Source organism: Melitaea cinxia, chromosome 29 (assembly GCF_905220565.1).
Source record: "Melitaea cinxia chromosome 29, ilMelCinx1.1, whole genome shotgun sequence".
In the NCBI taxonomy this organism is placed as follows: domain Eukaryota; kingdom Metazoa; phylum Arthropoda; class Insecta; order Lepidoptera; family Nymphalidae; genus Melitaea; species Melitaea cinxia.
In genome coordinates this window covers 3563445-3577576 of record NC_059422.1, presented here as the reverse complement: position 1 = coordinate 3577576, position 14132 = coordinate 3563445, and the positions used below count along the sequence as shown (strand labels likewise).

The 14132-nt window shown below is 38.1% G+C and overlaps 1 protein-coding gene across 1 annotated transcript in view; it reads right to left on the bottom strand.

Annotated features, from left to right (window-relative positions):
- Positions 1–5821: 5821 nt before the first annotated feature.
- Positions 5822–14132, bottom strand: part of LOC123667976 — an 84133-nt gene continuing 75822 nt past the window's right edge. The window contains exons 5-10 of the mRNA XM_045601803.1: positions 11491–11666; positions 10900–10978; positions 10315–10457; positions 9464–9620; positions 7521–7655; positions 5822–7171 (exon numbers count right to left, since the gene is read on the bottom strand). Coding sequence (XP_045457759.1) covers positions 6974–7171; positions 7521–7655; positions 9464–9620; positions 10315–10457; positions 10900–10978; positions 11491–11666 — 888 coding nt within the window. The 3' untranslated portion in view covers positions 5822–6973. The remainder of the gene's footprint in view (positions 7172–7520; positions 7656–9463; positions 9621–10314; positions 10458–10899; positions 10979–11490; positions 11667–14132) is intronic.

Below are 14132 nucleotides of genomic sequence, written 5' to 3'. Positions count from 1 at the left end.
TATTTAAGTGCAATGGAATGTTGAAACGTAGAATAAGTATGTATGTATCCGACCGAATTTCGGCCATGGCGACCACTTCGACCCCTTACAGGGCTAGGCGCTGATGCGCACGGAGATGGCTTATATAGCCGATTTTTGCAGTAAACTCCCTTGCACAAAGTGGGCAAGTGAGCTTACCGCTCTCATAGTTAAAGTGAATGGCGGCGAGTGGACGGTCCCTGAGCTCATCGCGCTTGGCGTCGAGGTCAGCTAGTCGCTGCTCCTCAAATTCACCAGTACGCTCCCTCACGATCTCGCGCCATTCCGGTCGCTGTGCTGCCAAACTCTCCCATCGAGAGGGCTCTATATTGCATCTTTTCATGTGACGTTTCAGAACATCTTTGTATCTGAGGAGTTGTCCACCATGCTTTCGCTGGCCTTCCTCCAGCTCAGAGTAAAAGATGCGCTTCGCCACTCTCTCCTCCGACATCCGTGATACATGACCGCACCACCGAAGTTGGCGACGCATCAAATATGCCTCAATGCCACCAACATTGGCCCGTCTTAGAACTTCGGTATTGCGTACCCGATCGGACCATCTGATCTTCATGATGGTGCGCAGGCATTTAAGGTGGAATCGATCGAGAGTGCGTATATGACGACGATACACACACCAGGTTTCGGAAGAGTAGAGAAGGTTTGGCAGCACGATCGACATATAAACCGAGATCTTAGTAGCCAGCTTAAGGTCATGCGAGCAGAAGACCTTGGAACACAGCTTTCCAAATGTTGCAGCTGCAGCACTTATCCTGCTGTTGATCTCGGCATCAAGGTCACAATTAGCTGTTATAGTGTTCCCCAGATAACGAAATTTATCGACCTGTTTCAGCACATCCTCACCAAGCTTAATGGTCAGTGTCTCCCGACCATGGATGTCTAGAGACATTACTTCCGTCTTTTTAACATTGATCTTTAGGCCGAATTTGCAACATGCTTGGTGGAAAGCGGACATCAGCTGTTGCAGGCCGTCTGGGGATTCTGCCAAAAAGCACAGGTCATCAGCGTACATGATCTCTGTGATCAATGCATAAGAGACTTTGGTGCGCGCCTTAAGTCTAGCTAAGTTGAAAAGACTGCCATCAGTGCGAAAGCGAATGCGAACTCCTTCAGAAACAGCTTGTAGGATCTCCTTGACTACTACTGCAAAGTATAGCGCGAACAGTGTGGGTGCTAGGACACACCCTTGCTTTACCCCACAAGTAACGGGAAAAAAGTCGGACTGTTCGCCGTCTACGGAGACGCAGCACTGCATATTGTCATGCAGGAGTCGCAGAAGTCTCACAAACTTCTCTGTGCATCCTAGCTTTCCCAGTACTATCCAGAGGGCTTCGCGAGGCACACTGTCGAATGCTTTCTCCAAGTCAACAAAGCAGAGATACAGCTGACGTCCCTGTTCTCTGCTTTTCTCCTGAAGTTGACGCACCGAGAAAATAGCTTCACATGTGCCTCGGTTAGGTCGGAAGCCAAACTGGGTTTCAGGCAGGATCCTTTCTGATAAGTCCCTTAGGCGGTTCAATAGAACTCTGGCAAAGACCTTCCCAGGAGCAGATAATATTGAAATACCGCGATATGAACTACAGTCAGAACGATCGCCCCGGTTCTTGTAAAGGGCACTAATACGAGACAATTTGAAATCGTCTGGGACTCGCTCCTCCGCCCACATTCGGACAAACAGTTTCCAAAGAGACGTGTGCAAATCCTTACCGCCGTACTTCAACAGCTCGCTTGGTATATGGTCAATGCCAGCTGCCCGCTTATTTTTCTGCTGTCTGATGGCGGTGACAACCTCGTCGAACGTCAGTGGCTCATCTAGCTCGATAGATAAAGGGAGTTGAGGCATTAAGCTGATGTTTCGCAGATCCGCTGATCGATCCACGTTGAATAGAGTGTTAAAGTGTTCAGCCCAGCGTTTTAATACTTCCTCCTTGCTAGTGAGGAGGTGTGAACTGTCTAAAGACCTCAGAGGTACTTTTGCTCGGCAGGAAATACCAAGCAGCTTTCGCAATTCGCAGTAAAACTCCCGAAGCTGATTAGTGTCAGCAAGCCACTGCATTTGACAAGCTTTGTCACGCCACCACTTATCTTTTATCTGACGAGACAGCTTGCGCAATTCTTGGTCACTCGCTTTGACCGCCGCAATGTTTCCGCATCTTCTACTGTGCTGTCGCAAGAGTTCCCGATGTTTGTCGAGTGCTGCCCGGAGAGCCTCATTGTTGTCATCGAACCAGTCTTCACTACGCCGGTCTTTGGTGCCCAATGTAGCTAACGCGGTTTCCATAATATGACTAGACATAGCTCCCCAAGCAGCACTGACATCATCCGTCTCATTAGCAGGCAACAGATTTCCCGATAAGGCTTCGGCATATTGTTTTCTAGCCTCGCAGCACTTTAGCCTATCCACGTTTAAACACACAGGCTTTTTTTCTATAGATCTACGAGGCCGGCGGAGGCGGAGTCTTAGCTTGGTGACAATGAGTCGATGGTCAGTCCAACAGTGCGCACCTCTCATAACACGGGTGACTTGTACTTGACTGATATCTCGTTGCCGTATGATGGCGTAGTCTATCAAATGCCAGTGTTTAGACCGCGGGTGCATCCAGGTTGTCTTGTGCTTAGCGGCAAGCCGAAACATAGTGTTCGATATCGCAAGGTCGTATTGAGCACATAGACTGAGCAGCAACTGACCATTGCTGTTCATGTTGCCGACTCCATGTCTGCCCAGAACTCCAGGCCAAGCCTCATAGTCTCGGCCAACTCTGGCATTGAAATCGCCTAGCAGCAATATCTGCTCTTCGCTGTTGATGTTGTTAAGGCATTGAGATAATTCCTCATAGAATTTGTCCTTGATGTCATCAGACTTGTCCAGCGTTGGTGCATAAACACTGATGACATTAAGGTAGTTGTCCGAGTCCAGGTGAAGGCGCAGCGTGGTAACGCGGTCCGTGATGTGCACAGGACATTCATGAAGTCGCTTTGTTAATTGAGTTTTGATGGCAAATCCTACCCCAGACCTACGAGGTTCAGATGAAGGGGTACCCTTCCAGAAGAAAGTGTAACCGCCCCCAACCTCCACCAGCTCTCCTTCATCAGCGAGATGTGTTTCGCTGAGTGCAGCCACATCGACATTATAACGAATAAGTTCACGAGCTACTATAGCGGTTTTGCGTTCGGGGCAGGCGTTGCCATCTCGGTCAATGAGCGTTCTTACATTCCACGCGCCAAATATCATGGTAGGCGGTTTCATGATTGTTTTACTCTTTCTGTTACGTCGACCACGAATTAGATTGATGCAGTGGCAGCCGCGGTTACTACCACTTTCCGGGTTGGGACGAGCCTTTTTTTAGGGCACCTTTTCTAGCCCCCTCCTCGGCTGAGCGAGGAGAGCAGTGCCTCCCTAAATAGGGCTGCTCTGTCACCCCAGGTGCTGCCGAGTTCGCATTGTCGTCCCATACTTGCAATGCGAAGGCGACCAGGACGTGTATTCACGCCCCTGGGGCCGCCTATGTGTAGGTATCAGACAAAGCCCGGCTCGCATCCCGCCGGACCTCTCTACCTCAACCCATCGCCATAGGACTTAGCGTACACGGAGTCCATGAATCGGAAGCAGTCAACTGCGCAGGATATATTAAGGTGCGCAAGCGTTCGCGCATACGCAGGCGCACACACTCGTCCTCCCCCTCCCTAATTCAGTGGAACGGTGAACCGATACGACTGTGGAAGAGGTCGGATGATGTGTCTGGCCGACGGTAACTGTACGCCCTCTGCCGTCGCCCTAGGCCATCACCTTGCCTTGCTGAATCGCCGAGTGTACCAAACCCCTTCGCAATATCTACATTGGGTTGCCACCCTCGCCGAAGCAGACTTTCAGTGGGGATACTACTGTCTCGACGGGAGGGGGCCAGAGACAGTAGCAGCTCGGGAAGCCGGGGTCGCATACCCGTATACCACAATACAACTTTCGACAGAAGTTGCAGTGGTACCCCTGACTCAACGTAGAATAAGACTGAATTTATGTAAGAATAACATTTTGCCTTATGTAGTGAGTTCACGCTTTTTATGTGATATATTTGTATGTAAATTATATTATCTTTATTTGTATATTGTATAGTGTTAGAGAGAGTATTGGACGACCATTTAAGACTTAAAAATGTCTGTAAAAATAACAATGAGTCGCTGAAATGTATGTACGCGTATAAAGAAGGACTGCACTTATTTGGATTATTCTTTTATCTTGTGCTCGTTGCCTGGACACTGTTTATATAAATTTAAAAAAAAAACCTATCCACGAAAAAAACCGAACTTATGAGAGAAGAAAAATGAAGCTACTTCAGACTTGGCTCTGGCCTTTTGTTATACCGGAATGAAACTTACAAATTCAGACTAGGCTGTATGAATTATAGTCCTTTGCCTTTCCCTATTAGTGATAAATTTTAAAACAACAAACAACGGTACCAAGAATTTCGGCAGGTCAGCGGGTTCAAAATTCTTCAAAATATTAAGTTTGAAAATATATTCAATACTCATTCTAACAATATACACGTATACATGAAATTAATTATAAAAGTAATTTACGTACTTATCACAAATGTTAATAAAACCATTTTATGTATGTTTAGATTATTGATATCTTTAGAAAGGTGTTGTTAAATACATTTTTTATATTATCGATTTTTTTCTTACTTACCTATCAAGTTCATTCGTTTTTAAAAATTTTTTGCCATCCTTAACTTCAGTAACGTAAATCACTACATAGTATAAAACAAAGTCGCTTTCTCTGTCCCTGCACATGTATGTACGCTTAAATCTTTAAAACTACGCAACGGATTTTGATGCGGTTCTTTTTAATAGATAGATTGATTCAAGAGGAAGGTTTATATGTATAATAACATCCATTAAATAGTGGAGAAATACTGTTATTTTTGAGTTTTCTAATGTCATGTCGTAAATAATTATTTTTTTTTTCGCTTAAATTGCAAACGCAGGCTGAACCCTTCGAGATTTATCAAAATAATGTACTAAGTAAGTGTACACATTAAAAGAACTACAGAAAACTCCGCTAAGGTGTATGTCTATCTCTTATGGATATCCCACAATAACATTTTTTTGTCATTTACTTTTTACGACAAATAATGGCTAATTTTCAAAACGATTTTAACCAATACAGCATTAATCCTTATCTAATTAAATACCTTAAATACATTGTTGATTTAATATAGATCTATATGCCCCTTTACAGCATATGATTTAAATGAATATTTTCGAAGATATTACAGATTTAAAAATTGCGGTACGTAGCGTTTGCGGCGGTTCCGGCCGGCTTTTACTCTAAAGTTAACGCGAGCAGGTCACGGGCAGTAATGAATAAATCAAAATTACTGGATCGATTTTAATCATTTTTTCAGTGAATGATATAGGCTATAATTATATTTTATACCCGTGCGAAGCCGGAGCGGGTCGCTAGTAACGTAATAATTCGGTAGTCTTCGTATTTTGTAAGTATAATAATGACGAAAAATTCCTTTATTCCACTGTATGTATCTCGCTGGTTTTAATATCAACAAATATGGGATAATTAAGAAAAAAGAAAAACACTTTCCCGCCAATTTTTCAGTTGTTTTGTTGTCCGCTAAAAACGAGTTTATTTTTAAATATTGTCATAAGTGGAATTTTAAAAATTGCGGTATATTAGTCCTAATATTGTCTCCTGAATTTGTTCATAAGAATTTTATTTACTGCCAAGTTTCTAAAATATATTAATAAGGAAGGTATAAAATAAAAATCATTTAATTTTATGTCAGTATATTTGTTAAAAATTCGTACACAATCTACCGAAACCGAGAAGGTTTACGCTTCGATATGGTTCCAGAACTCCATTGTAACAAAAAAAAGTAATTTAGTCATAACTAAAAAAAAAAAAATCAATGGAGTAATTATGAAACACGTATCAAAATTCGTTGTTACATCATTATAGGAAGCGAAAAGCATTTTTAAAAAGCTAAAAATTATAAAATAGCACCTATACTTGGACGGATAACTGGCTACTAAGAAATTTATAATTAAATATGGCAACTATATGAAAAATAATTCGATAAGGATTATATATTAAATAAAATGGCTACAGATTCCAATCGAGCAAAAACTTTTTTATTAGTTTACGTCAAAAATATATCACAGACTGTATATTACTTTTTGTAGCCATTTCATTTTACAAAGTGTGACCTCTAACCGAAGATAGATATAGTTCCCGCCACCGTATGTAATAGAAATTAAGGGCCCGTGCAAACTATCAAGTAATTTAAAAGGACGTTATTATTTTTAGTAACAATTATTGTTTTTACATATCAATAGTTCACACGAGTGTGAAATAAACTAAATTTAAATAAAATCACATTATAATATTGACAAAGGCTTCAAGATTTTCTAGATTATTTCTTCCTATATATTATTTCTTCCTATATATTATTACGTAATGGAAGGCAACCATTTCCGAAACTTAAATTATATTTATGGACGGATATAATGGACAAATGATCACAATAAGTACTAACCATTTCGGTTATTCGTGATATTAATACTTAAAATTATTTCACTGGTAATACTTAACTAAATTTGACTGAATCGTTGCGGTTTCTGAACACAACATTCTATATTTAAATATGATAACTACAGATAAAATAAATCGATATAAGTTTACTAATAATGTGTTATGACTGGAGCTTATGTTAAAAATATTATGATATTACCATAATAATTGTATTACACACACAAATCCGAACACACTAACACATCTGTCATAATTCGTTGTAATATTTTAGAAAAAGATTTCTAAATTACAATGACGTAACCTTTACCGTATAATTTGTCTCTTTCTAATTGTATACTAAATATATATATGCTTCCTTGTCACACAGGGTAAGGTATATTATAGGCAGTATTAACTCGTATGTGAGTACCCAGTATTAGTGTATGGTCCACTATATAGGGAGCTGCCAGTTCTTGAATACGTCTTAGGGTTTCGTCTCCTCGCGAGGATGAAGGCGATGGCCGCAATGACGCAGATCATCAAAATGACGCCAGCAACACATATACCAATTGCGAAGTTTTTCTGCGAAATGCATATTTCGTCTTCCTTCTGAAACAAAGAGTAATTTATATTTAAAGATGTTTTTTTCCTCTATCTAGAATCCATTTTAATTAACGTATATGTCACTTACAATATTTAAAATATCAACAGAAACACGTCGAATCTAAAATCAATCTACTAATCTGTTTTTGGCCTTTTAATAAGAACTATAAATGTGTATATAAAATAAAAACTTTGTATAGCATAAAATATTAGCGCCAAACTACAGAAGCAATTATAGCAGTTCGAACTATTTTACTAAACAGGCGGCTATTACTGACAAAATTACGTTGACAAACATGGAAGTTTGTTTCATAGTATGTATTAAAGATTGGAGTATAATAGATTAGGAACCCACCTTTTCGCTAGTAACATCATCGTTTTCAGGCGAATCAGCTTCGTTGACGTAGAGTCCAGAGAACACCTCAACGGTAGCTGGCGATCCTTCGTCCGATTGACGACGCACTCGGTTCTTTTTGTGGGAACATGGCTCCTGGAAATGAATTTTTTTTTATATCACTAGTTCGGCAAACAAGCGTACGGCTCACCTGATGGTAAGAGATTACCGTAGCTTATAGACGCCTGCAACACCAGAAGCATCGCAAGCGCGTTGCCGACCCAATCCCTAACCCCCCCCAGGAGCTCTGGTCATCTTACTCATCAACAGGAACACAATACTGCTTGAAAGCAGTATTATTGTTGCAGTATTTTGTTAACTGGTTTATTATCAAATAGTAACAGGTCATACTTGGACATAACGGTGGACTTTTCTGAGTGACAAAAACTGGCGTGTTTCGAAAAAATTATCATACTAAAAAGTAAGCGATTAAAAGACGCTTGACCCTGATTTAGGTTAAATTTAGGACAACAGAGGTGGTGCATGCTAACGCGACCCCATCTCGCCCTACTTGGGCGGAGGTCTGCTCACACGTGGATGGTTTTTATTCAGTAAGAGTCTGACTCCCCTCCGATGCCCCCTCGTCGGAGGGTGTCCTTGAGGATTTTCCCCACGTAAAAAAAAGGTTATTTAGGACAGGTGGCGAATACTAGTGTGACCACATCTCGCCCCACCCAGGCGGACGACTGCTCACACGTGCTGGTTTTTTTAGTCAGTAGAAGTCTGATATAATCCTCTGGCGCCCCCGCGCTGAAGGATATTCATGATGGATTTTCCCCACATAAAAAAGGGTAAATTTAGGACAGAATTTTTAATAATTTTTTTAGTCACATATGAAAATATTTAAAAGTAAATTAGTTTGTGATTAAAAACAACTGAGTTTTCTTTAAAATTGTGGCACACTTAAACATTTTTGTTTTCAAAATTTAACCAATATTAGATTTTATTTGAAATAATATAAATTGGTTCTAACCCTCACTAGCAATTTGTAAATTTAGTCCAAAAAGTTTGACTGCATTTAATGACAGTATTTGTTATTAGGTGTAATTAATTGACACAAAAGAGTTTTGGTAATAAAAAGAAAATATTAATTTGTAAGATGTCTTAAATCCTATTTCTGTCCTGAAATTGCAACTTAAACGCTTCCAACAATTTTAAACCTTAGCAATTAAATTATAGTTTTTTGGTATTAGTATACCCCTACTGGAACTATTACATACCATGAAATCCTCTCCATAGAAAATACTGCATGAAAAATAAAATCGTTAATTGAAGCTACATAACTTCAACGATAATGATAACACTAAGAATGTTTACAAAATACAATCTCAAATTTTGACCAATCTGTAATACAGTTTTACTGTTATTGGGTTGAAGAGACAAAGTCAGACTTTGTACTATGATTTATAGTATTAACTGAAATATAGATAAACATGCATACCAAGAGTTCTGCGAAACAGTCAGAAAACTATAGTGATATTATGTTGAATGTGGCGAAAGCACCAATACACCCAACCTCTCAATCATGGGTGTTTAAGATTATATTATAGACACTTGACTTTTATTTTTATACAAGACAGTTAAGTTTACTAGGAAAGTTCTGATTTTTGATTTCCGATTACAATTTTTTGTTCTTATTTTATTCAACTAGGTTAGAAAACAAGCGTACGACCCACATGGTGGTAAGCGGTTACCGTAGCTCATAGACGCTTACAAAACCATAAGCATTGCAAGTGCGTTTCTGAACCTATCCCTAACCCTCTCCAGTAGCTCTGGTCACCTTACTTACCACAGGGACACTTTTGTAAGGTTGACTTCCGCAGACGGGCTGTTTCAGATTTTGAGTATGATATATCCTGCTCTGCTCTACCTTTATAAATAGTAATCATAGACTAAATACTTACGCAATCAGTTGGATGATTCAAATCGCAGAGCTTAACTTCACAAGTGTAGTACACGCTGGCGGTGTAGGGGAACTTGTGTGCGGGGAACGAGACACGCGCCTCTTGCTTCTCACGAGAATATTGGAATAGACCCATTATTTCACCGTCCAGTGGACATCTGGAAGTGATATAAAAGGTATATGAGCAGACGTGTCCTTGAGTGGAGATCGCGTGTTGGAAAATGCAGTGTGGGACTTCCTCCGTCCCGCTGGACCGACGATCTGAGTAAGATTGCCGGTGGAGTCTGGACAAGTATTGTGGAAAACCGGAATGAGGCCTATGTCCAGCAGTGGATTGCGATATGCTGAACTGACTGACGACTGATTGACTGACAATTAAGTGATATAATATCTATTATTTATTTATTAATTGCTAGCTGAACCGACAGGCGTTATTTCTTTACGAACTGTCATACACGAGAGATTAAAAAAAAAACTGCGAAATATCCTTATTTTTAATTCTGGTAAGAACATTCTACAAAGAAGCAGTTAACTGAAAAAAATCGGTCCAGTCGTTCTCGAGTATTTTTGTAAAATATTTATCAATTCATTTTACGTTTTTTTTTTTGACCGATTTCAAAAAGGAGAAGATTCTGAATTTGATAGATTTTTCAGGATTTTGTCCCTATATCTTGGAAGATAAAATCCCTTGCTCTTATTGTTTTTTGTTTTTGTTTATTTGTATGAAAGATATTGATCTACTGGTATTGGTCTTTTGATTATGAATGTGATAAATGTGTGTATGAAAATGAGACCGGTTTATCAGATATTAACAATTAAAAGTAATGGTAAAGAATACCACAAACATCTTACCCGTCATCAGCAATAAGACTCTGTTCAGCCCAACCCAAACCATCCCGTACGGAACACTCCGAGACAAGAAGACCATACTGCCGCTGTTTCTCCAACGAAACCACCAGGGTCAGAATGTCACCAATTTTCACATTTGACGCCACCTTGAAATTAGTGTAAATAAATTACCGGTCAAAAAGAATACGTTAGTAAATAGAAAAATCGGGTTTCCGTTTCCATAAACGTTATAAATAAAATTTTGTATTTTGAGTGATAGAGTATGGTATAGCCAAGTTATGAATATACAGGAACATTAAAGTAACGATAAATTCGTTTGGAGACTAAAGTTATCGAGTTCACGTTAATGATTATTCGATATATTTAGTTTATAGTCTAGTAGATTATAGTCGCTAGCTGTAATTTGTTTAAAGGCATAATATGATAAAGAAGTATCTCCTCGCTGTCCCATCAAATTTGTCCTACTCTTATTGGATAAGTCATAACTTCTCTGGAGCTGGAACTGCTAGCAACACTTTTAGTTATTTATTACTTAAAATTAGATAGATTTTTTTTGTTTATATTTTTATAAATAATGGCAGTACTAACCTGTTTATCTTCCGGGTCACCCTTGTATATCTTCATTGTGACTGATGGCAACAATCCTGAATCTTCGTCGTATTCGTCACTGAAAAAGGTAAAGATAAACTTATCTGATAATTAATATAACGTAAAATTTTCAAAACATGGGGTGTATCAATTGGCTGTCACCTAAAATACTCTAAAATATAAGATGCATACTTCCTAAGATACAGTTCCACTACCATCTTGGAACTTAAAAAGCCGAGCAATGGCGGGATAACCACTCAACTGCTGGCCTTGAAATACACAGGCCGAAGACGGGAAACAGTGCTTCGGTGGTCATCAACCCGCCTGCCCAGCGTGGTGACTATGGGCAACACACATGAGTTCATGCCATTTTTGACGTGAACTTGTAGAGGCCTATGTCCAGCAGTGGACTGCGATAGGCTGAAGTGATATACATTTTTTTAATAGACGTACATATAAATGATACATATACACAAATTTATATACACCCATACAGGTGATGCCAACCAGCCAACCACAAACCCCCAGAGTAGAAAGCACAATCACTGCAAACGCCAAAATGCTAGTGAAACAATGGTAACTCAATCTTACTTATTATAATTGTCCCTAGAGGTCAATCGATCAGCGTGAGGTCGATGTAGATGGTAGAGATTTAGGTCACGTCGACGGTAGCGACAGCGCACGTGGTATCCTCGTCCTTGCCCCGTCACAAGGCGCAAGTGAGGCTGCACTATTATGTTATTGTAATATTCCACGGTACCATCCTCCTGGAAAAGATGAATGAAATAAATAATGTTTTGTTCACAAATGAAAAAAAAAAACGTTATTATTCAGAGTTTTTACCAACTTATAAAAGAAAGTGTTAGAATCTCTGGAAAGAATATTTCAACGAAATATCGTTAGTAAAAAGGATTTGGTACAAAACAATAAAGAGAGGCTCCTCAAATACCCTGGTTTTGCAAATGTTACATTAAGTAGTAAATTAATTGTGTTTTCTTCCCGATTGAGGTCGGGACATATCCCTTTAAATAAATTTAAATTTTTAATGAAAACATCTAGCTCTCCCAACTGTAAGACGTGTCAGACTGTCGAAGATGTACATCATTTGCTAATTGAATGTATACGATTTCAATCTGGGAAAAAAGCTATTATGAAACATGAATTTGAATAGATTCGATACTAAAATGTTCCATGGTATACTTGCGCTTCTAGCTTCTTATGAGGTCATAACACTATTCAGGCTCATAAGCCTCATCTGACTGTATAGTTAGAATAAGGTTACGATGGGACTGACGTGTACTAAAATTGCCTAAAGCGTATAAAAGTCCCTAAGTAAAATATACAAAAAAAAAAACGACTAGTTTACATCGACAAGAAATACAACGAAGGTAGTCGAACATTAATCAATTAAATAAAGAAATAATCATCTAAATCAGTAAACCCGTAAAACACTTAAAAACACAGTCGAATAGAGAAACTCTTCCTTTATTTGAAGTCGGTTAAAATATTTATTTCCTTGAATGCGTTAATTCTAAGATCTATCTAGAGGCGATTTTGAAAATTATTTTTTATCAGAATGCCTGATATAAAAACATTTGGTAACAAAATATTTAAAACAGAAACTTAAACAGGCCCTATAGCCATCCCTTATAAAAATCTGTTGCAAATTAACAAAAACGCAAGCAAGCAAGCTTTAAAGATTTTTAATGTAAAGTATATATTTAAGGACAAGGCCAAGAAAAGCAGCAGTAAATAATTATATTAGTTTCCCTACATTAACAGTACGCAACAACAAAACGCAATTCTAATTTCAATGTCATATCTGTAAACACAGATAAATTTAGACAATTAACTTCTGCGGAAAATTTTGCTCATTTTTTGCGTCAAATATTTATCTCATGTACATACATAAAAATACTTACAAGAAAATGTTTATTAGTATTTTTCTCCTTCGAAATAGGTTTCAGAATTAAATACAGGTTATGTATACGTTATTATATCTATAATTAATTAATGCTTTAACAGCTAAGTCGTATAATACTTCATAGAATAAAATAAAAATATAGTAGGCTAATAGCCAAAACCGAAGTATAAAAATATTAAAACATCTATTTAGTAACACGCTATATATTCTTTAGGATTGGAACACGTATTGTATCGTAACTCGTTTACTTTACTTTGAATTACAAAATACATTTCTCAACTAAAGCAAACTGCTAAAGTATTCAAAGCTTAACGTACACTCATTTTTATTGCTTCAGTTTACAAAACCAGTGAAGATTTGAAACGATTTTATTACGACCCTCCCCCCACCGCCAGTAATAATTAATGTATTATATTCCGAAAATGGTCGAAATAGAACGAACCATTTTCTGTAAATAGCTTCCGCGTATTAAACAACTATCAAGTGGCTTACGATAACCTGGCAGTCATGTTATTGATGAATGAGATTCATAATATGATTCTCAAATGATTCTCATGGACGTCAGTACATTACAAAATACCATGAATGTCTAGACTGAATACAAAGCAGTTTCTTCACAAAGAGAATTGTCCTAAGAGATGACACATACTAGTTATGTTCATAATTTACATTTACGAATAGACGAATTTTTATATTTGAAAAATGAGTTAGTTGACGTTTAAATAGACACATTAATTAAAACATTTTTTCATTTATTTATTTGTTGATAAGTCAAGCCGATAAAACAAATATTTACATAAGTTGTAAATTAAATTCTAATTTGGGCATAATTAGAATTTAATTTACTACTTGGGTATTAAGTTACTAAATATTTGACTGATTATTCTCTAAATTATTAGTTTTTTTAAGTCAATGTCAGATAATCTGTTCTAAGCATTTTTTTTCAATGGATCCAGATCATATCAATTCTTTGTAACGTCACTTACAAATTCACATCGCTCGTGTCCGTTTCCTTCCGACAGCTGACGGACCGGACGTGACGTCAGCTCCCCTTTGTTACGCTCAGTGAGCCAAATTCTAACGAATTGTTTTTGGGAGCTTTAAATTACCTGGGTCCTTTGCGTGGGAATTTTGAGAGCAAAAGTAGATTAGATGTGTTTATTTGATTTTTCAATAATCTTTTTATATTTAGGTTTACAACGCACGGCATTGTGTCAAATCTTAACAGCGGTAATATTAGTCCATTTTCGTCAAGATATGACTCGGAAAGAAAGAATCGATGATTGTTATTTCAACTGTTTTCGAATGG